The sequence below is a fragment of the Convolutriloba macropyga genome, chromosome 2 (assembly GCF_964194025.1).
Source record: "Convolutriloba macropyga chromosome 2, txConMacr16.3, whole genome shotgun sequence".
NCBI lineage: Eukaryota > Metazoa > Xenacoelomorpha > Acoela > Convolutidae > Convolutriloba > Convolutriloba macropyga.
Genome location: NC_134469.1, coordinates 41855141 through 41881419, shown reverse-complemented (window position 1 = coordinate 41881419; position 26279 = coordinate 41855141). Strand labels below are relative to the sequence as shown.

Genomic DNA, 26279 nt, shown 5'->3' with positions numbered 1-26279 from the left:
GAAGCACGTCCATCATCTAATTAAGATAAGCAAAACAAAGAAGCCCAAAATTTTGCGGAAATTGAAAATAACCAAAACTGTGACAGGGACAACATAGTTAACTTTGTACTAAAAAGACTGCCTTCTCCAACAAAATATCAGTGGGTAGTGTTTAACATGGTGGTGATGGGTTTAACAGATTTTTTCAGTGGTGATGGGTATTGGCTGAAATTGTTTCCATAAGCGAAGATGAAGACGAAGCAAGTGTTTATCAGTACAGAACTATAAGGCGATTATGCCATTCATTGAATTTTTTTCGCCTGCAGTTACTTCTTATAAACTCTACACTGTAGTGAAAACGAAGTTACACAACTCACAAAACGAGCTTTAATGAAGCAAATTAGTAATAACACCGATGTTACCGTCTGTGAGTCACCTGTACAATGTTTGAAGCAAACAAGAGCTCCTGAAACTTCATCTGGATCTCAAAAAAGTCTTTGACATTGTCTTTCATGACCTCCCAATCCAAAGAGATAAATTACTAAGCTTTAGTGGTTCTTGAAAATCGTTGAACAAATTAGTATTTGTAAAGGTAAAAGTAGCGTACCTCAAAAAGCCATATTCGATTTAATTCTTTCTATCATCTTTTTCAATGACCTCTCAATGGAAGTTTAAAAATAGGAACATTTGTTGTGCAGACGATTTTCAGCCTGTGGCGTCAAATCGATAAAACATGCAGCATGAGACAATCAAATTAGGAGTTCGTCTTGGACAAATTGAGTTAAAATAAACAAAATTGAATATTAACTCTTGCAGATCAAAATAGAAAAGAATACCAGTCTAATTTTAAAGACGTAGCAGGACAAGTCCTGAAACACAATTCAAAGAGTTGAATTAAAACTTAGAAATACTCTACCTGACCAGAAGATCAATTGAACAATGCCAGCCAAAACACAAACAAAATCATCTAAAAAAAATTGAGAAACTAAAATAATCAAATAAACTAAACAAAAAATACTCGTTGCTAAAACTCTTGAAGCTTTTACCCCTAAGGCAAAATTTAATCCCTTTTACCTATTTCAAAAACATGTTTGAAAGCAATTTTTGTTTCTGATCCAGTACTATCTCTGCAAAACCTAAAAAAAAATGATTGGCCCTTGCAGATTGATTAACTAAAAAATTAACGAAATTTTTTTTAAAATGAAATTAATTGCTAAAAATAATAAAATGTTGCTGACAATTGCAATATTAATATCTTCAGAATCATTTCTGTGTCTCTAGAGGCTATCCAGTAAACCAAATCCAAGCCTTAAGAAATTCACTGGCTCAAAGATCGGTAGGCAATAAATTTTAGAAAAAGCTTCAGATTTCAAACGATAGAAATTCCTGCTATTGAAATGTTGAAAACTATTCAATTGCCCCCTAGAAAATAATTACTAACATACTACCAAATCTTGAATGAGGTTATCTGGCTACTGAGGCAAGAAAAACTGAAATAATAGACAATTGTTTTGAAAAAAATTGAAAAAAAATCCGAATTTTATCCAAAAATTTTAAATTTCGAAAGGCTAAGTTGTTGAAACTAATCCATTGAAACTAACAAACCGATTGAAACTAACAACTATGCAGTTACTTTTAATCAGACCGTGGAAGAGGTTTTCTGGCATAAGGGAATGGACAAACATCAAAAATTGACAAAAAAATAAAAATCTTAAAAAAAATTGAAGTTTTTATCAATAAAATGCTTTAATTCGAGACATTAAATGTTTAAAACCAATCCATTATTTCTAGAAACTATGCAGTGCCCTAATATCAAACCTTATAGGAGAATACCTGGTCCCTGAAGCTGAAAGGACTAAAAAAAACTTGTAAAAATTTGCAAAAATAAGTATCGTTTTGCGTGTTTGTAGTGCCTAAACATAAAGCTTAAAACATGGTCATTACAAGTAATTTTATCTGGCAAAATGCCTTCATCAACAATTAAATAATTCAACTTAAGACGAATCAAACAAAAAACTGAAAAAATCACAAAAAAACATGAAAAATTGCACCATTTTGAGCCCAAAAACTCCTAAAATAGACGTTTTAACGATAAGTTAAAGCCATCCCAGCAGATGCACCACTCTAAACGCTTGAAGGACTACTAACGACCACTTCGGGGGTCTCTAATAAAACTAAATGCCCGCTGGGCTTTACCTGTTTATCCCGTTTGAAAGATCAAAGACATTGAAAACTGTGCGAACAAATCTTTAAGAAACACAACGCCCCAATACAAATCAAATTCTTTTAATTGTATAAAACTTCCAGTGTCAAAACGAGCAATAAAAATCAAGGCGTTGAAATGGCATTCAAATTAAATTAGAGACCCATTATTGAGAAAAATGATCAAAGGCATTTAAAGCCTAAAGAGTTTTCTTTCCTTAAGACAACAAGGAACATCGGTAATGTGCATTTGCACATAAAGTTGCAACCCCAATGATCCGCATTTTTGGAAATAATTTCTACCAAATGCGGAACAGATAGGAAGCACCCAAAAACTCAAGTAGTTTTCGAAAAAAGAATGTGTATAGCAACAAGATGGCCTTCAAAGCAAATAAGTCAATGCAGTTAAAAAAAGCCGCTTTTTACTGATTTTATCAGCCACATTTAAGAAAACAAACCAAGACGAATAACAAAATCAAACAACAATAACAACAAACTTCCATTACATCCAAAACTTTATGTCTAATTAAAAAAAAACAAACTTATTAACTTAGTCAAAATAGTGTCAGATAAAATTGAAACTTAACATGATAGTTTGTGCGTCACTAGAAAATTAAAGGTCCAATCCATTATCAGGCTCGGTAACGTTTAGACAATAAAGAACAAAAAACAGCAAAGTTAAAAAATTCGCGTATTTTTTTGAGAACAATTAATTTCAAAGTAATGAAAACCACTAGATATCAATTGAAGTTATCCAAAAATTTTACAATCAAAAACGCTTCTATAGGAGGGGAGTAACACCTGTCATTGTTTATTATTTTATGCGGTTACAAATTGAACAAAAAATAGAGAACAAACAAAAAATCAAACAATACTTGCGCGAAAACGCTTTCGAAGCGGTAAAGCCATATTAAGCCCCCCATGATATGTTCGATTGAACTTTCTGCGGACGCCGATAACGTGATATGCGACCTCCCGTTAATCAGAATAGGTAACAAGTAGACAAAACAAAGAGAAAAGAAGGCAAAATTAAGTAAGACTTTTGTATTTTTTGGAAGGAATTACTTTTAAAAGTCATGTAAAACCATTAGCTACAAAATGAAGTAATTAAAAAGAATTTTTCTATCGTCAAAACAAAGCGCTTGACACTTGTAATTAATCAAAATATGTCTTATGTCTAAATAAAGAACGTCAAATACATTCAAAGATCAAAAAGTAGATTGTTTTTTTTTTGCAAAAAACCTGAGTCGAAGTCAGTAAATTCATAACGAATACTTTAAAAACAGTAGTTTTACACTTGCGCCTTCCTTTAACAACAACAATGTCATATGTGATCTGAACTTAGTAGACCTGGGTAAAAAGTGGACAAAAAGGAACGAAAATGCGAAGTTAGAAGTTGTTTTTTTTTGTATTCGAAAAGAATTGTTTTCAATTTCATGAAAGCGATTTCTTCAAATCAGAATATAGGCTCGTTTATTTTTCTACAAAAAATAATGAGACGTGCCATTATCCAGGAAATTTCATACAACTAAAAAGGCAAATTAAATTCGACATTTAAAATCAAATGTATAAAATTCAGCTAAATTCTTCCAGAAAGGGGTGTTGAAACATTTATTTAAAAATTTCAAGACTTTTCAACGTTCAATTGCGCCTTATTTTGTGTGCCAATAGTATAGCTTGTGAACTATCAATAATATGACAATGTGACAAAAGGAGAAAACACGTGAAACATGGGTCAAAGCCTAATAATCAATTAAAAACTGTGAAATTTAGTAGCATCAAAGCCAGAACAAAAAAACTTAACACGTAAAACAACAAAATGGATTAAATTTTATTTCAGTCAAAAAAAGAGGAAGAAGAGGCATTCTTCCCTTGATGACACTCAGCAACAAGCTGACGAAATTAAGAGCAAAACAGTGCCAAAGTTCAATAAGCCAAAGTTCATTAAGTAAGATTTTTGTATTTTTTGAAAGTAATTACTTTTAAAAGTCATGTAAAAACATTAGCTACAAAAAGAAAAAATTAAAAAGAATTTTTTAATCGTCAAATCAAAGCGCTCGACACTTGTAATTAATCAAAATATGTCTTATGTCTAATAAAAGAACGTCAAATACATTCAAAGATCAAAAAGTAGATTTTTTTTGTAAAAAACCTGAGTCGAAGCCAGTAAATTCATAACGAATACATTAAAAACAGTAGTTTTACACTTGCGCCTTCCTTTAACAACAACACTGTCATATGTGATCTGAACTTAGTAGAACTGGGTAAAAAGTAGACAAAAAGGAACAAAAATGCGAAGTTAGAAGTTGATTATTTTGTATTCGAAAAGAATTGTTTTCAATTTCATGAAAGCGATTTCTTCAAATCAGAATATAGGCTCGTTTATTTTTCTACAAAAAATAATGAGACGTGCCATTATCCAGGAAATTTCAAACGACTAAAAAGGCAAATTAAAAACGACATTTAAAATCAAATGTATAAAATTCAGCTAAATTCTTCCAGAAAGGGGTGTTGAAACCTTTATTTAAAACTTTCAAGACTTTTCAACGTTCAATTGCGCCTTATTTTGTGTGCCAATAGTATAGCTTGTGAACTATCAATAATATGACAATGTGACAAAAGGAGAAAACACGTGAAACATGGGTCAAAGCCTAATAATCAATTAAAAACTGTGAAATTTAGTAGCATCAAAGCCAGAACAAAAAAATTAACGCGTAAAACAACAAAATGGATTATTTTTATTTCAGTCGAAAGAAGAAGAAGAGGCATTCTTCCTTTGCTGGCACTCAGAAACAAGCTGACCAAATTAAGAGAAAAACAGTGCCAAAGTTCAATAAGCCATTGTTTAATTAAAATATCAAACATTCTTAAAGTCAAAACGACCATAATCTTTCGAGAAATGAAACTAGATATATTGATTTAAAATTTGGATTGTATTAGTCCAAGAGTGAATCAAAACTAGCCTTGCTATTGCTGTTTGTACATTAAGACACTCAATTGTTTCGAAAATCTTTTATCTAGATAATTTGTTAGTTAGAAGATCGAAATTAAATGCTGCGTTTTTGATAATCCTAAAGAGAGCAAAAAACGGTAAAATTTGAATTCCAGACTACTCTCAAGTGAAGTGGAAGTAGCAATGGCTCCCTTCGTAGTTTATCAGGATTGCTTAGATGGTTTTTGGGTGTGCACCTCCGGCAAAGTTAACCAAAGTGGACTAAGCAAGCTTATTTTGGGCAATTTTTGATGGAAACGCCTGAATTTTGAAATGTTTAGACGGACTTTTTGCCAACAAATCAAATTGGTCAACAATACTTTTTTGTCTATAAAAATAAAATCAACAGTACTATTGTTAACAATTTTTATATATTTTAGCAAAATTGACCAAAACTTAGTCGAAAATTACGGAGAATGAGAATAAAAACAACAGAATTCTCTCTACTTTTCTAAAAAGTTTAAACCCCGATAACTCCCTGTAAAAATCAAAAATAAAAAACATCATTTTAATTCTGTATTCTACGCTGGACGAGCTTTTTAATGATACCAGTCTCAACTCTCTACGATGAATATATCGATCGGCCAAAAATGTCTGAACAAAAAAACCCGTTTTAGTATATAGTTCCTCCCCCCTCAAGTGGGGTCGGAACAAAAACATAGACGTCTACAAAATGGGGCACTAAGCTGCATGTTTGTAAAATTTTCGTGATCCAGTTATTACATCAGTCAAGCTTGATTCGGTATCAAAACAGAAATTGAAAAAGTTCAGCGTAGAAAACTATACCTTGGTTTCTCCTGAATTGAGAAATAAACTTTTAGAAGAAAACCGAATCATTTAAAATATTACATTTTTGCTATATACAATTTTACTACGCTTTCTGCTTCTCATGATTGCTTTTTTTTACAGAAAATTACAACATTGAAGCACCAATAATTGCCAATAATACAAATAATTAGAATGAGAATTGTAGCGACCCTCAAAATACCAAACAACGGGAGCTAATAACAATCTGAAAGAACAAAGAAATTAGATCCCAACTTCTGGAGAAGATCCAGTCTGTTGTTAAATATTGTTTTTAAAAGCGAAAATACATCAATAGAATGTTCGAATAAGGAGTGTTTAACTCAGTTATACTAAAGTTACTTCTCTGGACAGCATTCTGAACTAAATTACTGTACGTTGAACGCATTCTACAACGACAACAACTGCAACTTAGTACAGAAAGTCATAACAGCCAACAATTGAAAGTTAGCAAATCCGAGTTGCACGACACTGAAGCCTAAACTACTAATACTACTACACATAATACCATGCGCGCTGGAATCTGGATAATTCAACTAAAAAACTTTCAGTTTTTGCTTTTCAAATGGTTCAGTTACGTCAAAATGTACTTAGCATACAAATTCAAAACCTTTTATTGTGAAAGAATTAGTGACAAAAATTGTTTTCGTAGCAGTCTATTGTTGGAATAGAAAGATGATTTTTGAAAATATTTTCTGGGTCAAATTTCGTTTTGGCGGCCATAACTTTGTATTTTGACTCGCCGTAATAGAAATTCATCATACCAACGTGGCCACCTTGATCGGAGCGACCATGTGATGCGTCTTCGTATCCGCGGTACGAATAGTTGGTATATGGTCGCAAAATTTCCCAAAACTTGTCTTGATATTTTTGAATTAGGGCTGCTTTCTCGGGTGTATAGTATCGTTTTGGAAAAGTTGAAAATAATGCTCTGCATCCCCTGCCTTTGTATACGCCATACATTTCATCTGAAAATGTGTTACCGCCAAAAAGCTCAAAAATTGCTGGCATGTCTGTAAGAAGCCTTTTTCTGTATTTGGGATGAAAATAGTGTTTTTCTAATTTTTCAAATACCTCCAGTGGTACTTGATCAGTGCATATGTAACCACTAGCGACACCCTCGTACTCACTATTCGTGTGTTCTCGATAATCTCGAAGCCAGGTGGATTTCGGGGTGACTGATTTGGAGTATACTTGGGCGCCAAAAGTAAATTTCCATAGGTCCGGGTAGGGCAGTTTAAAAATGTTGGCTGAAATAATATTCACACCCCTCTCTTTGGCTTCATCTACTAAATTTTGCACCAGCTCATTTTGGAGCGTACTGTTGCTCAGATGTCCGCCAGGAAATGCACCATGAACTATAGTGAGATTACCAATAAAATATGTGTGCATGTACATCATATCATCAGATAACGTGTTTGCAATTGACACGAAATAGTGCAACCATTCACCTGTTGATTTGGGGTCAATTTTGATTCGCAGGAGGCCGTACAGTGGTTCTAGGGGTGCAGGTTTCAAAGTTACTTGAGTAATTATTCCGAAAGAAGAGCCACCAGTGCCTCGTAGGATATCAAACAAATCACGGTTCTCCTGGAAAGAAGCGTTAACTGCCTCTCCAGTGGGCAGAACCACTTCGTAGTTGAGCACTGTGTTTATCATAAGACCGTATTTTCTTGTCGCAAATCCAGTCCCACCTGTTGAAGATATTCCACCAATGCCTACGTCTGGACAATCTCCTGAAGTTCATAAATAATCACAGCTTAAGAGTGAATTCTTTGTCAATATTTCATTTAAGATGTGCAGTTTTTAATAAATACCGCCTCGCCTTTATTGGTAGGAAACACAAGAAATATTTCATTGTACGCATATCAACGAACTTCAATTAATGGAAGGCGAGCGTCGACACTAGTAAATGTGCGAGAAATGGCGTGTGACTATTAATACAGCAATTAATTGAAAAACTCCAAAGTACAGATTTCAAAAACTATTGCCTACCTCCAACCACCAGCAGCTGGTATTTTTCAAGCGCTTCGTATGCTTCACCAATTCTCACCCCTACTCCCAAGACCACTTCTTTCTTCTTTGGCTTAACAGATATCCGTCGCATTCGCTTCATGTCAACGATGAAGCCGTGCTCCACAAATGAAGTTCCTTCAAAGCTATGACCACCTGAGCGTACCCGAAAAGGAACCCTCGGTTTGCTGTCAGCCAGACATTTCACAATCTAAAAGTCAATCTTAACCTTCTCTTGAGAATTGTTTGGTTCTTAATTACAGATGAATTTCTTTATTTGATGCCTCCATTTGTTTTAAATGAAAACTTTATTTTGGGCAGAACGTTCTGCGGAGAATGTTTCATGTCACTGCAAGTTCTCCGCAACGCATAGGAAATCTTTGTTTCTTGTAGAAAACATTGCAAGTTCTCAGCAAAAAATGATTCCTTGAAAGTTTTATGAATTGAGTTGGATTTCACCTTAACTGTTTCTTTTGTGTCAATGGGAAAGACGAAGCCTGGAGTAAGTTTACACAGTGAGCATGATCCAGCATCTTTGAGGTAGTAGACGTTGATGTTTTCAGAGTGGAAGCAATCCACCAGGTGGCTGTAGTTCTGTAGTACCTTGCAATACGTCTAAAGAAAAGGCGGATTTTTTTGACAATATACCCTTCTATACTTTTACGTAATGTTATAACACTCAATAATGACGCATAAGCCTACGGATAAAAAGAGCTATAGTAATTGTGATGCACATTACTTTGCATCGCTAAACTAAAACTATCGGAGTTAACTTAAAGCTTTGATTTCATTTCTCATTTTATTTAACGAATTGAGTTCAAGCGCTTTAAGTTGATTTTTGTCGACTTTCATTTTTCTCCTCTATCACGCCGCAATTATTGATCACATTTTGTTCAAAATTATACGGCGCAAAAACCCGACTCTGTTCACACTTATGAAGTGAACCGCGTGTGTTATATCTATCTTAATTATGATCAAGCTTTTCATTTTGTCAAATCGAGATAGCAGCATAATTTGCCTCCTCCGCTAAGCGAAATGTAGATTCAACTAACTCAAGTCCGAAATTGTAACGGCTGCTCTCCTATCAAAGTCAAGGAAAACTTTACACCGCCCAGTTCCTTTCAGCGGTTTCAAATCTGTCCGGATATTGTGCTTTTGCAGTTAACTTTTGTGAACTGTATTATCCGCTATACTGTAAATTACCGTTGCATTACTTGTTGCTCAATTATTCCTGATAACTAATTGCTCAGCTTTGCTGTATAACAAACTTGTTTCTCTCAGAATAACAAATTAATTCAAATTGAAACAATCAAATTTTGCTTGAGTTCTGGTTAATAACTCAGCTTATAATTCCAAATTGCAAAATCCCAGTTGTACAGCTCTAGATATCTGTCTTGTCTCTATAATCAATGTTTCAATATTTTCGGAGACATCTGCGCAATAATCAAATTTAACAAATGTAACCAAATTTGCACTTGTGCTTTTCTAATACACTCAATTGCTCAATAACGCAATTAATGAACTATGCTAGGCTTCGTTAAAGCCAGTAAGAGAAACTGATTTTATGCTTTGCACAAAGTTTCTCTCACTTAAGAACTTTGTTCCTCAGGAAGAAAGTTTTGAGAATATCAAAGTTAATTCTCTTTTCACAAGTCAAAGTAAAATTAAGACTGTACAATCACTAATATGATCTACAGAAACAAGACACGATAACAAGTAATTTACCGCTCAAGAAAGTTTGCTTCAATACGCACAGTATGTTAGTTTGATAAGACCAAAAATGCAAGTTTCTTCTGAATTTTGGTAGTTTTTCAAGCTCCTTTTATGCTGCTAGTCACGTGGATTTACATGTCAAATTCAACTGTTGATTGGTTGTAGATAATGATGTCGACAGAATGTGAACAATTTTCCGTAACGTCACTTTTTCAGTGTAAATTTGATGTCATGGGAAGTTTTTTAACCATGTAGAAGATTTGTCGAATATTCTGTATCAATAACAGGTTGATTCGCAATCCAATCGCAAAGAATCTGATGCAATACTGTTAAGTCGTAGTATTGTTCTGCTGGTGGTTGAGGTAGTTTGAGTTTGAGTTATAGTTCAACTTTATGAATGACGATTGTGCACTAATAATAGTTGCTAAATATCGCTGACTTCGATCAACCAAACGAGATCGCCTTCTTTAAGGGTTTCGTTCGCCGCAGATCGCCATTTTTGCCGATTGTTCAGAGTTGGCAGATATTCTTTCCGAAATCTGTCTTATACGAGATCTGCATAGGATTGAGTTTGTCGAAATAGTTTTCGATGATCAACAAATTCCTCTGCGCATGGTAGGTAGGGTAAGCAAAAGTTCCTGTTGCCAAACAAGAAGTGATTGGGGGTCAATGCTTCTAAGTCATTAACGTCTGAACCGGCTGGAGTCAAAGGTCATGTTCTCAATGTCTGCTCAACCATACACATCGTTGTTGAAAGAACGTCCTCGGTGACTGTGTTCCCAACACTGCATACATTGCTTTCTTGCAACTTCTCACCAACCGTTCCCATACTCCTCCAAAGTTGGGTGCTGCGGGTGGGTTGAACTTCCATCTGGTTCTTCGTTGAATTAGATGTTCTTCGATCCCTTCATCCATGCTGCAACATACTCTGCAAACTCTCTTTCAGCTCCAACAAAGTTTGTCCCGTTGTTACTGATGATCGTATTCGGTTTGCCTCTTCGAGCAGTAAATCTCATTATTGCATTGAGACAACTATCTGTGTCCAACTTGGGTACCACTTCTATATGCACCGCTCTCATAGTTAGACATGTACACAGACAACACTATCGCTTTTCGTTATTGCGCCCAATCTTCACAATGAAAGGGCCAAAGTAATCAACATTTGTAAAGGCTGTTGAAGCATCTAACCGCTCTTGGGGTAGATCGGCCATTACTGGTGCTATCGTTTGTGCTCTGCCTTTTCTGCAGGTAACACACTTGTTCTTGATTGATCTTATGGCATTTCGTATGCCTAGGATCCAAATCTTCTGCTGAACAATGTTTCTTACATGCTCAGTGCCTTCGTGTTGATTGTCCTTGTGCTCGTTTCGCAAGAATAATTCAACCGCGTGATGTTCCGAACGTAACAAAATCGGATGCTTTGCATTGAAGTCCAATTGATTTTGCCTATTCTGATTTGGCTCGAATAAGTCCTTCCTCATCTAGGAAAGGTGAGAATTGTAGGGTTTTACTGCCTTTTGGAATTTCCTTCTCAGTTTTCAGAGATTTCATCTCCTCACCAAACTGTTCTTGCTGTAGTAGTTTGAAGATTATTGCTTTTGCTTTTTCTCTTTCATCAACACTGACTACAAGTGTTGCTGGGTTGTGTTTGTTCAATGCTTGCTGTATGTTTATCACTGTATTTACTAGTCTGTTAAAATTACCGAATCGTTCCCACTGAATAACAGCCTTCTTCTCTTCAGCCGGTATCATGAAGACTGATGAAGGTATATTCGCTTCATCTGATGCAAAGATTAGGTTCACTTGCTCTGGCCGTTCGCTTTCTGGTCGTTTCAACCAGGCCGGCCCAGTGAGCCACTCACTTCCTTTGAGTTCCTCAATGTTGATTGCTCTGGTGCCAATATCCGCGGGGTTGTTAATACCGCTGACATGTTTCCACTGTGAAGCATCAGTTGTATCTAGTATCTGAGCCACTCAATTGGCCACGAACACTTGTTGTTTGCGAAGGGAACTGTGTATCCACTGCAATACCGTAGTTGAGTCTGACAAAAAACTGCAACTATTTATCTTCATTTCATGTTCCTTGACTATTTGTTCCTTCAACCTCACTGCCATGACTGCCGCTTGCAATTCCAATCGCGGTATAGAAAGATGCCTCATCGGTGCCACTCTGCATTTTCCAATGACAAATGCTAAGTCAGCTGAGTATTCCTTTGGTTGTGAACGTAGATAAGCCACTGCACACATCGTGTCTTCAGATGCGTCAGCAAACACATGAAGTTCGGTTTTATCCCTCTCCTCTCCCCGTTGAATTACCTTCTATCGATGCTTGTTTCAGCCACTATTGGACGCTGTTCTTTCCAGCTCAGGAACTCTTCTTCTTCACTAGGCTCCACTTCGTTGTCCCAATGATGTCCATTCTTAGTCCAGATGCCTTTCAGAAGTCGTTTCATGTGAACACTGAACGGGGGAAACAATCCGATCGGGTCAAATACTGAAGACACCAGTGACAGACACTTCCTCTGGGTTATAGATTTTTCCACTTCCTTGTTCGTACCCCTGCATACTTGAAGACTGTTATCAATAACGGTCCATTGTAGTCCTAGCACTGAAGATCCCTTCGTATTGGGTTCCACTCCGACTTGCTTTGTGTTGCTGATTGACTTCAAGTCTACTGGGATTCATTTGGCAGCTGCATCGTTGTTGCTTATCCACTTCTTCAGTTCAAATCCACGTCGTGAGAGAAGAGGTTGTAGTTGTTTGAAGACTTCAAATGCTTCTTCCGGGGTTTCTATTGATTTGATGAAATCGTCCATGTAGAAGTTGTTTTGGATTGCCTTTGCTGCAATTGGATACTCTTTTTCGTTGTCCAGTCCCACTCGCTTGAGAGCATATTTTGCGCAAGTTGGAGAACTTTTAGCTCCAAATAGGTGACGCTGATATTCGTATATCTGAACAGGTTCGTTAGTTCTTGGACGCCATAAGAACCTCAAGCAACTTCTATCTTGTTCGGGAACTTGCACATGTAAAAACATCGATTCGATGTCAGCTGTTAGGGCTATTGGTCCTTCACAGAATCTGAATATTGTCCCAAACAAGCCATGTAGCAGATCAGCTCCTGCTAGTAGCTTATCATTTAAGCATATGTCTTTGTACTTTGATGCGGCATTGCAAACACGTTTTAATTTGCCAGGCTTGTTCGGGTTTAGCACTGGATGCTGTGGCAAATACCATTCCTTCCCGAAGGTGCCTTTCATTTCGGATTCGTCCAATGTCTTTACGAATCCCTTTTCTACGTCTGTATCTATTGACTGTTGATACAAACTCTTCAGAATTGGAATTCTTTGGAATCTTCGCTCCAGTGAGTAAAGCTGACCTGTAATTGTTCGTTAGGTTTGGCTCTGGTTCACTCCACAGCATTCCTACTTCGTACCGCTCGCCTGTGAACTTCGTCGAACTCTCTAGCATCTTCTGTGCCTGCAGTTTCTTCTTTGACTGGCTGACGACGTTGTTTTTGGAAGCATAGGTTTCCATGTCCCACCAGGTTTGGATATCCTCAGCCACTTTCACATATTCAGTGAAGGCGAAATGACAAACATTTTGTCTTCTTTTGCCCGTCATGGGTCCACTGACTACCCATCCTAGCTATGTTAGAACGGCGAAGGGTTCACTTCGTGTTCCTATCTTATAGACCAATGGGCGTTGTAGCTCATAAGCATTTGACCAAGGATGATGCCAACTTCCATCAAGTTGAAACTTTTGTTGGGTAAAACACTCAAGTGATTGAAGCTTTTTTTTAATTTGTTGTAGCTGTAGTTTGTGTTTCCCAAGGAGATTGACGGGTGTGCAAACGCTTCCAATGAATTCAACTTTGAATTCAGTCCCTTTATTTTGAGAGGAACCCTTTCTGTCTTCACATCCTTCGTTCCGTGTATGTCAGCTATGTTGAGCGTCACATCGGTGCCTTGGGCCCGTAACTTCTCTTGCAAACTTTGATCGATGAATGAAACCGTTGATCCACTATTGAGGAAAGCATATGTGTTCAGCATGTTGCCACCGCTCTGTATTGTGACAGGAACTATCTGAAGAAAGCTATTAACTTCGTTATTCTGGTTGATTGTTGCCGCGCTTACGTTGACTGCGTGATTGCCCTCGTCCATTTGGTTTTCTGAGTGTAGCAATCGGTTGTGCTTCTTGAGGCATCCATTGATGCCGCACGCATTGACTTTACAATCTTTGATTGCATGTCCTTTACCTAGACATCCGTAACATAAGAATTGCTTGCTCACTGCTGAGTAACGATCATTCACACTCATGTTCTTGAATAGTGGACAGTTCCATATTTTATGAGTGCCATCAGCTAGTGGACAATGATCACTTTGCGTTTGCTTCGTTTCTTTCACGTTCGAACTTGCACTGAAGTTCGATGTTTTCGAGAACCGTTTCTCTCTATTTGAGCTTCTTCGGTCTTCTTCTATTCGCTCTCCTTTGAAAGCTGAAAGTCCTTCGTGCACGAATGCTATCCTAGTTAGCCACTTTTCAAACATAATTAGATCAGGCCAATCTTCATCTTTATCATCAACATAGAACCACCACTTGTCTTTGAGAATTTGAGGTAGTTTATCTACTGCCATATACAGTGTCGAGTTTGATTGCAGATCACCAATCTGCTTATACTCTTTGAGGACATTCACAAAGTTCAAAACAATAACTGAGAAACTGATCAGACCTGTTGAGTCGTGAGGTTTCACCTGACTTGCGAAGACTCTCCAGTTGTGCATCAATGATCACATGAGGCCTTCCCAATTTCTCTCTCGCTATGCAGCACCATAGAACTGTACAGAATAGCCCACTGCAGGGATTGCTGACCTTGCCTTGCCTGTCAGTAGAGTCTTCAGATGGCTCATCTTCTCTGAGTCTGGTATCGGTTGTTGATCCACTGTAGCAATGAACATACTAGACCACTCCGGCCATTCGAGGGGGTTCCCATCGAAGTTGCTCAACTTGAGCTTTGGTAGGCTACTGCTACCCGCGTACCCACTGTTGTATCGTAGCAGACCAGCTCTGGGGGAAACGTCGCGGTCTTCAACACTTGAGGATCGGTCTCGTGAAGTGCGATATCGCGAGAAGTGACTTTGCCTGTTCACCTCAGGGGTTACTTCGAAGCGAGCTGTTGATCGATCTGGCGTTAGAAGGTTGTTGATTCTGCTGGCCCAGACAGAGACATATCTCCTTTTTGGGGTCCAGTTGAAGGGTGATTTGTCTCGAGCACTGGTTGATTGGGAACGAACATCATCGTTCTCTAATGCTGTTCTCTTCACTTTGCGCTCTAGCTCGCGCTCTTCCTCCAGTAGTTGATGCTTGGTTTCCAGTTCCTTAATTTGCATTTCCAGCTCCAGCTTCCTCCGCTCGAACCGTGCTTGTTCCAGTCGCATCTTGGTTTCGAACTCGATATAGAATTTCTTCATCCTTCCCTCTCGCCTTTGCTTTGCTGAAGATGTCGCCGAAACATTCTCCATCTCTTGGCTGCTTGCTGTTGCTCCATTTTGCACTGTTTGAGCAACTGGGTTGCCCGTTGGGTAGTTGTTATTGCTCTCGCTGTCGTTCACTGTTTGAATTGTGTTGCTTTGTTCTGCATTCATTGCCGGTTGCGTGCCTTTGCTTATATATGCAAGTCAATGATAGTCCAAACTTGCTTTGCACTTTCTTGCTTCTTTCAGATGTTCTTCAACGAAATTAGCTTGATAGGGCACAGGCTTGTTTCGTCTTGGGCATTTGTTCCTCTAGAAGGTGAACAGTCTGTTGGTAGAGGACCTTTAGTTTGTTGGGCCGATCTGAATCTTCAATTATTTTATAGCCAATCCTTGTTTTAGTGTTAAATTCTTCCACTAACTCTTGAAGCTTCTTATCGTACCTGTGAGCTGTTGATTGAACCTCCTCTCTGCTGCTTGTGCTTGAGTTGCCTGGTTGCTGTTCGCTTTTGGTTTGTTGGTTTCCTTTGAGCAGGGTCCGCACTTCAATTTCTTTATTGAATTGCACTCTTCTGTTCGCCTTCTTGGCCTGTTGCTGTTGATTTGTTTGACTCTCTTTGAGGGGTGCCTTCGGCACTCTTTCTTATCAATTTGCCTTCCACTTTCCGGGTCGGCGGACCAAATGTAGCGGCTGCTCTCCTATCAAAGTCAAGGAAAACCTTACACCGCCCAGTTCGTTTCAGCGGTTTCAAATCTGTCCGGATATTGTGCTTTTGCAGTTAACTTTTGTGAACTGTATTATCCGCTATACTGTAAATTACCGTTGCATTACTTGTTGCTCAATTATTCCTGATAACTAATTGCTCAGCTTTGCTGTATAACAAACTTGTTTCTCTCAGAATAACAAAATAATTCAAATTGAAACAATCAAATTTTGCTTGAGTTCTGGTTAATAACTCAGATTATAAATCAAAATCGCAAAATCCCAGATGCACTGCTCTAGATATCTGTCTTAGGAACTGACTGGGAGAATTAGTTTCTATAATCAACGTCTCAGTATTTTCGGAGACCTCTGCGCAATAACCAAATTTTACAAATGTAAACAAATTCGCACTTTGTGCTTTTCTAATACGCTCAATTGCTCAATAATGCAATTAATGAACTCTGCTAGGTTTCATTAAAGCCAGTAAAAGAAACTGATTTTATGCTTTGCACAAAGTTTCTCTCACTTAAGAACTTTGTTCCTCAGGAAGAAAGTTTTGAGAATATCAAAGTTAATTCTCTTTTCACAAGTCAAAGTAAAATTAAGACTGTACAATCACTAATATGATCTACAGAAACAAGACACGATAACAAGTAATTTACCGCTCAAGAAAGTTTGCTTCAATACGCACAGTATGTTAGTTTAATAAGACCAGAAATGCAAGTTTCTTCTGAATTTTGGTAGTTTTTCAAGCTCTTTTTATGCTGTTAGTCACGTGGATTTACATGTCAAATTCAACTGTTGATTGGTTGTAGATAATGATGTCGACAGAATGTGAACACTTTTCCATAACGTCAGTTTTTCAGTGTAAATTTGATGTCATGGGAAGTTTGTTAACAATGTAAAAGATTTGTCGAATATTCTGTATCAATAACAGGTTGATTCGCAATCCACTCGCAAAGAATCTGATGCAATACTGTTAAATAGTAGTATTGTTTTGCTGGTGGTTGAGGTAGTTCGAATTTGAGTTATAGTTTAACTTCATGAATGATGATTGTGTAATACTAATAGTTGCGAAATGTAAATGTTGAACAAAGTGAACAAATCCGTTTGGCTTCGATAGCATGTAGAATTAAATTTCGCTTGTCACGCTATTTTAGCTTTAATGCTCGAAATGACATTGAAGCGCTATTCAATTTGGTAATTGAGTTAGTAAGCTCAGCCGCCACAGAACTAAAATCGCTCCGCGATTCTCTATCTCAGTTTTGTAAGTATGATTCACATCGCAGGTACCTAACATACGAACTAGTAAAAGACTCACTCCCGACATAGGGCAGCCAGTACATCGAGACTCACGAAAGGATCCCCTCTCCATACGGTCCGTTTGAAAAATATCTACAACGGAAGCTCCTGTTCTATGGTAGAAGCGGTTAAACCGAGCGAAGCTATCATTTTTTGCCAAGGAAAACATTATATCGGACAGAATTTCAAAGGGAAAACCTGATCGTGTTCGACTTCCTCAAGAAAGAACTATGACAAATCAGATGAGCATGCAACGGAATATCAAAAACGAGAGAGGCAGATCGGAAATGCTCAGTTCAAGCTTTATTGTCAAGAGCTGACCGAAATAGTGTTCTTTGCGGTTATCGACCCTGCGTGCAATCTGACCAAAGTTCTGTATCTCTGATATATGTCGGCACAGGAGGACGAAGATTATTAAAACAAAAATACCTCCATGACAATGTGAATGAGCTGACAAATAGTCAACTAGACTGGGAAAAATGATAGAGGCAAGTTTCATTCGCCCCGGAAACAAAGCATTCGATCGATGCACCTTGTTCTCTCACAAACAGAAATGGGGTAAAAATGCTGTAGTACGCGACATATCTACCACTAATTTGATAAATAATGACCTTCAGAGAGGGATGCTGAGAAATACTGTCGAAGCCCAATGCACCTTGATCATTGCTATAAATATCTATGGAAATCGGTCAAATCAAAAAAAAATATCTGCGTGACAAATTGCAACAAAAACAACCCTTGCGGTCTTCTGAATCGCATCGCCAAAATACGCAGAAAAGGAATTCGTCTTTACAGTCAAATAACTAAAATACCAAGCGGAATATCAAAAACGAAAAAACGAAAGAGACAGATCAGAAATGCACAGCTCAAGCTTCATTATCAACAGCTGACCGAAATAGGTGTTTTTTTGCGTTTTAGTTATTTGACTGTGTCGACGAATTTTTTTTTTTTGCATATTTTGGCAATGTGATTCAGAAGACCACAATGATTGTTTTTTTGCAATATGTCTTGCAGTTATGCAATATGTTCTTGATATTAAATAACTATCCGATAAATTGAGAGGCTACCAGAAAGATAACGCGTAACCATTGAATGATATGACTGTGAATCATTTTGAGGTTAAGCAGGAATATGATTCTAAGAACAGTTCGTCAAATTGCAACTCCGTAGCTATGCTGACCACTAAACTGCAACAAAAAATTGCAAAACAAAACTTGGCTACAAGAAAAGAAAATGATTATTCTACTAGACCCTGCTTCTGGATCCGCGTAGCTGCTGTTCAATTGCTAATTGGTCAATTGCAAAAAAAATTCTGGAGAATTGTCGATTAGCTTACTGGGCACCGATGAGTCCTCAATACCTCTTGACTATTTCAAACCAAACACTTCAGACGATGGACTACATCGGAGCATCCTTACAACGAATGGAGGACAGGCAAAGCAGATTTTTGACACTGTACGACGATGTATAATCTGTGTTGGGACGCGAAGTATTCCATATTCTCGGTATTTGCATAATACACTAACCATCGCAAAGTGCAGCACTGAGCTGCGTCGTAAATCAGTATCTGAGTAAACAACAAGTCGCAATTGAGTTTCCCCAACTTCATATTAAAAGTTGGAAAATTTCAATTAAAAAACGAACTAAAGCCAAAGAGTACCTGCTAACTTTCAAGATTTAGTTAAAATTGAACTAGAACAACTTTTTAGGGAAGGAAATATCGGAAAACTGTGGTCATGCTCAAAACAAAATTTTCTAACATCAATAATTGAATGCCCAATATGAACTCATTTTTACACTTATGTTAACAAAAATTAAGTGTATGTGCATCTCAAAAACAGCCTATTTCACAAAAATTGATTTCCAGTACGCATAAAGTAAACTAAAATTGCATCCAGAAACTGTTCGCCACTGTATTTTCAATATGGTCAATGGTAGTTTATCTGGCACATACATATTCAAAACAGGTTTCTACGGAGTGACAGATATTCCTGCAGGGTTTCGGAAAATCTAAAATCTTGCCCATTTTGGGTTCAACTAAATTCAATCTTTTCTAGATTACATTTTGATGCAAACGAAAAACATAGAGACAAAAGTTTTGAGTTAGTTCATAAACGTCTCCGAAAACTTAGCGTTGAAAACCTGAGAATTGTTCTAACTGAACGTCACTTCTTAAAACCTGAAATTGATTGGCTGGACTACCGTTTTAGCTCAACAAGTGTTCAGCTAGTGAGTAACAAAACAAATTATATTTCGTTGTTTAAATTTGCAGTATCTAAAAAATTACGTTATTTCTTAGGATCAATCCATAATCTTAAAAAACTCACAAAAAACTCAGCGCAATTGTGTCAACGTCTCAGACCCTTTTTGTTAAAAAATAGACATTATCATTTGGAAGGACTTTAACCAGTACTTAAACCCACTCCTTGAGACCCGATTTACATGTGATCACTACATAAAAGGAGAATTAGTCGAATGGAATATTAGCCGAAAAGGAGATATTAAACAATCAGATTTGAAAACTGTCGTGATATTGTGTTCGGTTGTGATAGATTCAGATCAGCTCCCCTAGGCCACTGAAACATGACCGTGGCCCGCAAGGCATGGTCAAATGCGTTAATTTCATGTGTATGCAAGTTAGATAATTGCATGTCCCACTTTTGTTTGCATACAGCAATTATATCAAATAACTGGTTCTGCTGCTATGCCAAAATTTGACATTTTCGGTTAATATTCACGTCGGCAACACATTAAATAAAGTTAAGGTATTTTTACCTTAACGGAGTCAAGGTAAACCGTTGATAACGTAAAGTTTAGTTTATTTAGTGTGTAGTTTTCTGGACACCAATTGTAACATTTAATTTGCGTAGCTTAGTAACTATAGTAATAACCAATTATAAGCTACAAATGTATCGAGAAGTTTAGTCTGGGCTAACTCTGGGACCTCAATAAAATCATAATGGAAAAAGGATAAAATCATAATAAGGATAACTAAAATATTCAGTTGTCTCTGAACTGAATTAAGCTTTTACGCTTGAAACGTGCTGGTTCAGCGCTGAAGTGCTCTGAGACACACGTCCGGGTTGACACTGCAGTCTCTATTAAAATAGTTTTTGATTTTGCAAGCACTGACAGTCTATTCGGCAAGAGTGACTGTCCTCAGATGGGAACTAAAGAACCCTCAAATGAAATGTACTATCTAGGTGAAAAATACAATTCCACTGTCTCTGAGGTTGAACTAGTTATCGTGATGTTGTTCGAGATCAGAAAATCCCCTTACATTGAACACTAAAATATTTAAATTTGGCACAAAGTTCCTCTGATGGTCTGGATTCCAATCCAAAGGCTATCAATCAACTCAGCCTTTGGCTTGCCCTTGAGTATCATCAACTGTGTTGCAGAAAAAGATGACATCAGTTCAACTTTAAATCAAATTTCAACTAGTTTGATATATATTGCTACAAAAATGCTCTAATCATTGTTTTATTATGGCGTCTGGAGGGGAAGGAGCTATCACCTGACAGCATGTATCTTGGATCAGACCCACTTTTTCGTCCTTAAGGGGTGGGAAACCCGAAATTCTACCACTACTGCTGCTAATATATTTATAGGAAACTGTGATTAACCTCAACTATGAGATTTCTGTGACAGCTTTTTGAAAAAGTTTACTGAACAATGTTTCCAATGCGATTGAAATTACTGTGTCACATATATTCAAATTGATCAAAATTTATTGATTCAAAATTGTTTAGACATCACTAAAGCTAGAACACATTTTCCAGTCGTGTTTGAATTGATTTTTAGGCTTTTCAAAGTTCCTTTACCTTCATTTTTCGAAAAAATCTACGAACCTATTAACGCTATTGTCTTCTTGTTACGTTTTTTTTGCCGAAATTCCGTCAGCAATTTACATCAAATCTGGTCAGGAAATTATTTTGTAGTACCTTTTTAAGCATGCAGATTGAAGCGTCCAATTTGGAGTAATCTGTTTTATCAATGGCAATCGTCTGCTCCATTTTTGTGACTGATGTACTTCCGTCTGACTTTGTCTTTTCTGAGGAAAATTTTTCACTTGGATAAATTTTTGAGAAAAAGCAAAACCCAACAGCAATAAATAAAGTTATAAGAGTGTATAAATAGTATTTTTTCGTCAAATTTTTTGCTTTCACGGACTTTTTAGCCATTTAAGTGGGGTAAATAATGTTAGTATTTTGGTAATCTTAGTACTTTTTTCTTTAGTAGTTTAAAATCATAATGGAAAAAGGATAAAATCATAATAAGGATAACTAAAATATTCAGTTGTCTCTGAACTGAATTAAGCTTTTACGCTTGAAACGTGCTGGTTCAGCGCTGAAGTGCTCTGAGACACACGTCCGGGTTGACACTGCAGTCTCTATTAAAATAGTTTTTGATTTTGCAAGCACTGACAGTCTATTCGGCAAGAGTGACTGTCCTCAGATGGGAACTAAAGAACCCTCAAATGAAATGTACTATCTAGGTGAAAAAATACAATTCCACTGTCTCTGAGGTTGAACTAGTTATCGTGATGTTGTTCGAGATCAGAAAATCCCCTTACATTGAACACTAAAATATTTAAATTTGGCACAAAGTTCCTCTGATGGTCTGGATTCCAATCCAAAGGCTATCAATCAACTCAGCCTTTGGCTTGCCCTTGAGTATCATCAACTGTGTTGCAGAAAAAGATGACATCAGTTCAACTTTAAATCAAATTTCAACTAGTTTGATATATATTGCTACAAAAATGCTCTAATCATTGTTTTATTATGGCGTCTGGAGGGGAAGGAGCTATCACCTGACAGCATGTATCTTGGATCAGACCCACTTTTTCGTCCTTAAGGGGTGGGAAACCCGAAATTCTACCACTACTGCTGCTAATATATTTATAGGAAACTGTGATTAACCTCAACTTTGAGGTTTCTGTGACAGCTTTTTGAAAAAGTTTACTGAACAATGTTTCCAATGCGATTGAAATTACTGTGTCACATATATTCAAATTGATCAAAATTTATTGATTCAAAATTGTTTAGACATCACTAAAGCTAGAACACATTTTCCAGTCGTGTTTGAATTGATTTTTAGGCTTTTCAAAGTTCCTTTACCTTCATTTTTCGAAAAAATCTACGAACCTATTAACGCTATTGTCTTCTTGTTACGTTTTTTTTGCCGAAATTCCGTCAGCAATTTACATCAAATCTGGTCAGGAAATTATTTTGTAGTACCTTTTTAAGCATGCAGATTGAAGCGTCCAATTTGGAGTAATCTGTTTTATCAATGGCAATCGTCTGCTCCATTTTTGTGACTGATGTACTTCCGTCTGACTTTGTCTTTGCTGAGGAAAATTTTTCACTTGGATAAATTTTTGAGAAAAAGCAAAACCCAACAGCAATAAATAAAGTTATAAGAGAGTATAAATAGTATTTTGTCGTCAAATTTTTTGCTTTCACGGACTTTTTAGCCATTTAAGTGGGGTAAATAATGTTAGTATTTTGGTAACCTTAGTACTTTTTTCTTTAGTAGTTTAAAATCATAATGGAAAAAGGATAAAATCATAATAAGGATAACTAAAATATTCAGTTGTCTCTGAACTGAGTTAAGCTTTTACGCTTGAAACGTGCTGGTTCAGCGCTGAAGTGCTCTGAGACACACGTCCGGGTTGACACTGCAGTCTCTATTAAAACAGTTTTTGATTTTGCAAGCACTGACAGTCTATTCGGCAAGAGTGACTGTCCTCAGATGGGAACTAAAGAACCCTCAAATGAAATGTACTATCTAGGTGAAAAAATACAATTCCACTGTCTCTGAGGTTGAACTAGTTATCGTGATGTTGTTCGAGATCAGAAAATCCCCTTACATTGAACACTAAAATATTTAAATTTGGCACAAAGTTCCTCTGATGGTCTGGATTCCAATCCAAAGGCTATCAATCAACTCAGCCTTTGGCTTGCCCTTGAGTATCATCAACTGTGTTGCAGAAAAAGATGACATCAGTTCAACTTTAAATCAAATTTCAACTAGTTTGATATATATTGCTACAAAAATGCTCTAATCATTGTTTTATTATGGCGTCTGGAGGGGAAGGAGCTATCACCTGACAGCATGTATCTTGGATCAGACCCACTTTTTCGTCCTTAAGGGGTGGGAAACCCGAAATTCTACCACTACTGCTGCTAATATATTTATAGGAAACTGTGATTAACCTCAACTATGAGATTTCTGTGACAGCTTTTTGAAAAAGTTTACTGAACAATGTTTCCAATGCGATTGAAATTACTGTGTCACATATATTCAAATTGATCAAAATTTATTGATTCAAAATTGTTTAGACATCACTAAAGCTAAAACACATTTTCCAGTCGTGTTTGAATTGATTTTTAGGCTTTTCAAAGTTCCTTTACCTTCATTTTTCGAAAAAATCTACGAACCTATTAACGCTATTGTCTTCTTGTTACGTTTTTTTTTGCCGAAATTCCGTCAGCAATTTACATCAAATCTGGTCAGGAAATTATTTTGTAGTACCTTTTTAAGCATGCAGATTGAAGCGTCCAATTTGGAGTAATCTGTTTTATCAATGGCAATCGTCTGCTCCATTTTTGTGACTGATGTACTTCCGTCTGACTTTGTCTTTTCTGAGGAAAATTTTTCACTTGGATAAATTTTTGAGAAAAAGCAAAACCCAACAGCAATAAATAAAGTTATAAGAGAGTATAAATAGTATTTTGTCGTCAAATTTTTTGCTTTCACGGACTTTTTAGCCATTTAAGTGGGGTAAATAATGTTAGTATTTTGGTAATCTTAGTACTTTTTTCTTTAGTAGTTTAAAATCATAATGGAAAAAGGATAAAATCATAATAAGGATAACTAAAATATTCAGTTGTCTCTGAACTGAATTAAGCTTTTACGCTTGAAACGTGCTGGTTCAGCGCTGAAGTGCTCTGAGACACACGTCCGGGTTGACACTGCAGCCTCTATTAAAATAGTTTTTGATTTTGCAAGCACTGACAGTCTATTCGGCAAGAGTGACTGTCCTCAGATGGGAACTAAAGAACCCTCAAATGAAATGTACTATCTAGGTGAAAAAATACAATTCCACTGTCTCTGAGGTTGAACTAGTTATCGTGATGTTGTTCGAGATCAGAAAATCCCCTTACATTGAACACTAAAATATTTAAATTTGGCACAAAGTTCCTCTGATGGTCTGGATTCCAATCCAAAGGCTATCAATCAACTCAGCCTTTGGCTTGCCCTTGAGTATCATCAACTGTGTTGCAGAAAAAGATGACATCAGTTAAACTTTAAATCAAAGTTCAACTAGTTTGATATATATTGCTACAAAAATGCTCTAATCATTGTTTTATTATGGCGTCTGGAGGGGAAGGAGCTATCACCTGACAGCATGTATCTTGGATCAGACCCACTTTTTCGTCCTTAAGGGGTGGGAAACCCGAAATTCTACCACTACTGCTGCTAATATATTTATAGGAAACTGTGATTAACCTCAACTATGAGATTTCTGTGACAGCTTTTTGAAAAAGTTTACTGAACAATGTTTCCAATGCGATTGAAATTACTGTGTCACATATATTCAAATTGATCAAAATTTATTGATTCAAAATTGTTTAGACATCACTAAAGCTAAAACACATTTTCAAGTCGTGTTTGAATTGATTTTTAGGCTTTTCAAAGTTCCTTTACCTTCATTTTTCGAAAAAATCTACGAACCTATTAACGCTATTGTCTTCTTGTTACGTTTTTTTTTGCCGAAATTCCGTCAGCAATTTACATCAAATCTGGTCAGGAAATTATTTTGTAGTACCTTTTTAAGCATGCAGATTGAAGCGTCCAATTTGGAGTAATCTGTTTTATCAATGGCAATCGTCTGCTCCATTTTTGTGACTGATGTACTTCCGTCTGACTTTGTCTTTTCTGAGGAAAATTTTTCACTTGGATAAATTTTTGAGAAAAAGCAAAACCCAACAGCAATAAATAAAGTTATAAGAGAGTATAAATAGTATTTTGTCGTCAAATTTTTTGCTTTCACGGACTTTTTAGCCATTTAAGTGGGGTAAATAATGTTAGTATTTTGGTAATCTTAGTACTTTTTTCTTTAGTAGTTTAAAATCATAATGGAAAAAGGATAAAATCATAATAAGGATAACTAAAATATTCAGTAGTCTCTGAACTGAATTAAGCTTTTACGCTTGAAACGTGCTGGTTCAGCGCTGAAGTGCTCTGAGACACACGTCCGGGTTGACACTGCAGCCTCTATTAAAATAGTTTTTGATTTTGCAAGCACTGACAGTCTATTCGGCAAGAGTGACTGTCCTCAGATGGGAACTAAAGAACCCTCAAATGAAATGTACTATCTAGGTGAAAAAATACAATTCCACTGTCTCTGAGGTTGAACTAGTTATCGTGATGTTGTTCGAGATCAGAAAATCCCCTTACATTGAACACTAAAATATTTAAATTTGGCACAAAGTTCCTCTGATGGTCTGGATTCCAATCCAAAGGCTATCAATCAACTCAGCCTTTGGCTTGCCCTTGAGTATCATCAACTGTGTTGCAGAAAAAGATGACATCAGTTAAACTTTAAATCAAATTTCAACTAGTTTGATATATATTGCTACAAAAATGCTCTAATCATTGTTTTATTATGGCGTCTGGAGGGGAAGGAGCTATCACCTGACAGCATGTATCTTGGATCAGACCCACTTTTTCGTCCTTAAGGGGTGGGAAACCCGAAATTCTACCACTACTGCTGCTAATATATTTATAGGAAACTGTGATTAACCTCAACTATGAGATTTCTGTGACAGCTTTTTGAAAAAGTTTACTGAACAATGTTTCCAATGCGATTGAAATTACTGTGTCACATATATTCAAATTGATCAAAATTTATTGATTCAAAATTGTTTAGACATCACTAAAGCTAGAACACATTTTCCAGTCGTGTTTGAATTGATTTTTAGGCTTTTCAAAGTTCCTTTACCTTCATTTTTCGAAAAAATCTACGAACCTATTAACGCTATTGTCTTCTTGTTACGTTTTTTTTGCCGAAATTCCGTCAGCAATTTACATC

At 36.7% G+C, this 26279-nt stretch overlaps 1 protein-coding gene across 1 annotated transcript; it reads right to left on the bottom strand.

The window, feature by feature from the left end:
* Window positions 1–6119: 6119 nt before the first annotated feature.
* On the bottom strand, window positions 6120–21338 carry LOC142335279 (uncharacterized). Its single transcript, XM_075383711.1, has 4 exons — window positions 21124–21338; window positions 8450–8605; window positions 7973–8201; window positions 6120–7713 (listed from the first exon to the last, which is right to left on the bottom strand). The coding sequence occupies exons 1-4, from the start codon at window positions 21193–21195 to the stop codon at window positions 6605–6607; spliced, it is 1566 nt and encodes a 521-aa protein (XP_075239826.1). The 5' UTR covers window positions 21196–21338; the 3' UTR covers window positions 6120–6604.
* Between the last annotated feature and the right edge of the window lie 4941 nt (window positions 21339–26279).

Bases quoted from the DNA above. Each gene is read 5' to 3' on its own strand.
- LOC142335279 (XM_075383711.1), bottom strand. From the start codon at position 21,195: ATGGAGCAGACGATTGCCATTGATAAAACAGATTACTCCAAATTGGAC. The intron at 8,202-8,449 runs GTGAAATCCAAC...ATTGACTTTTAG, and splicing joins ACACAAAAGAAACAGTTAAG to ATTGTGAAATGTCTGGCTGA. The intron at 7,714-7,972 runs GTAGGCAATAGT...TATGAACTTCAG, and splicing joins CCAGCTGCTGGTGGTTGGAG to GAGATTGTCCAGACGTAGGC.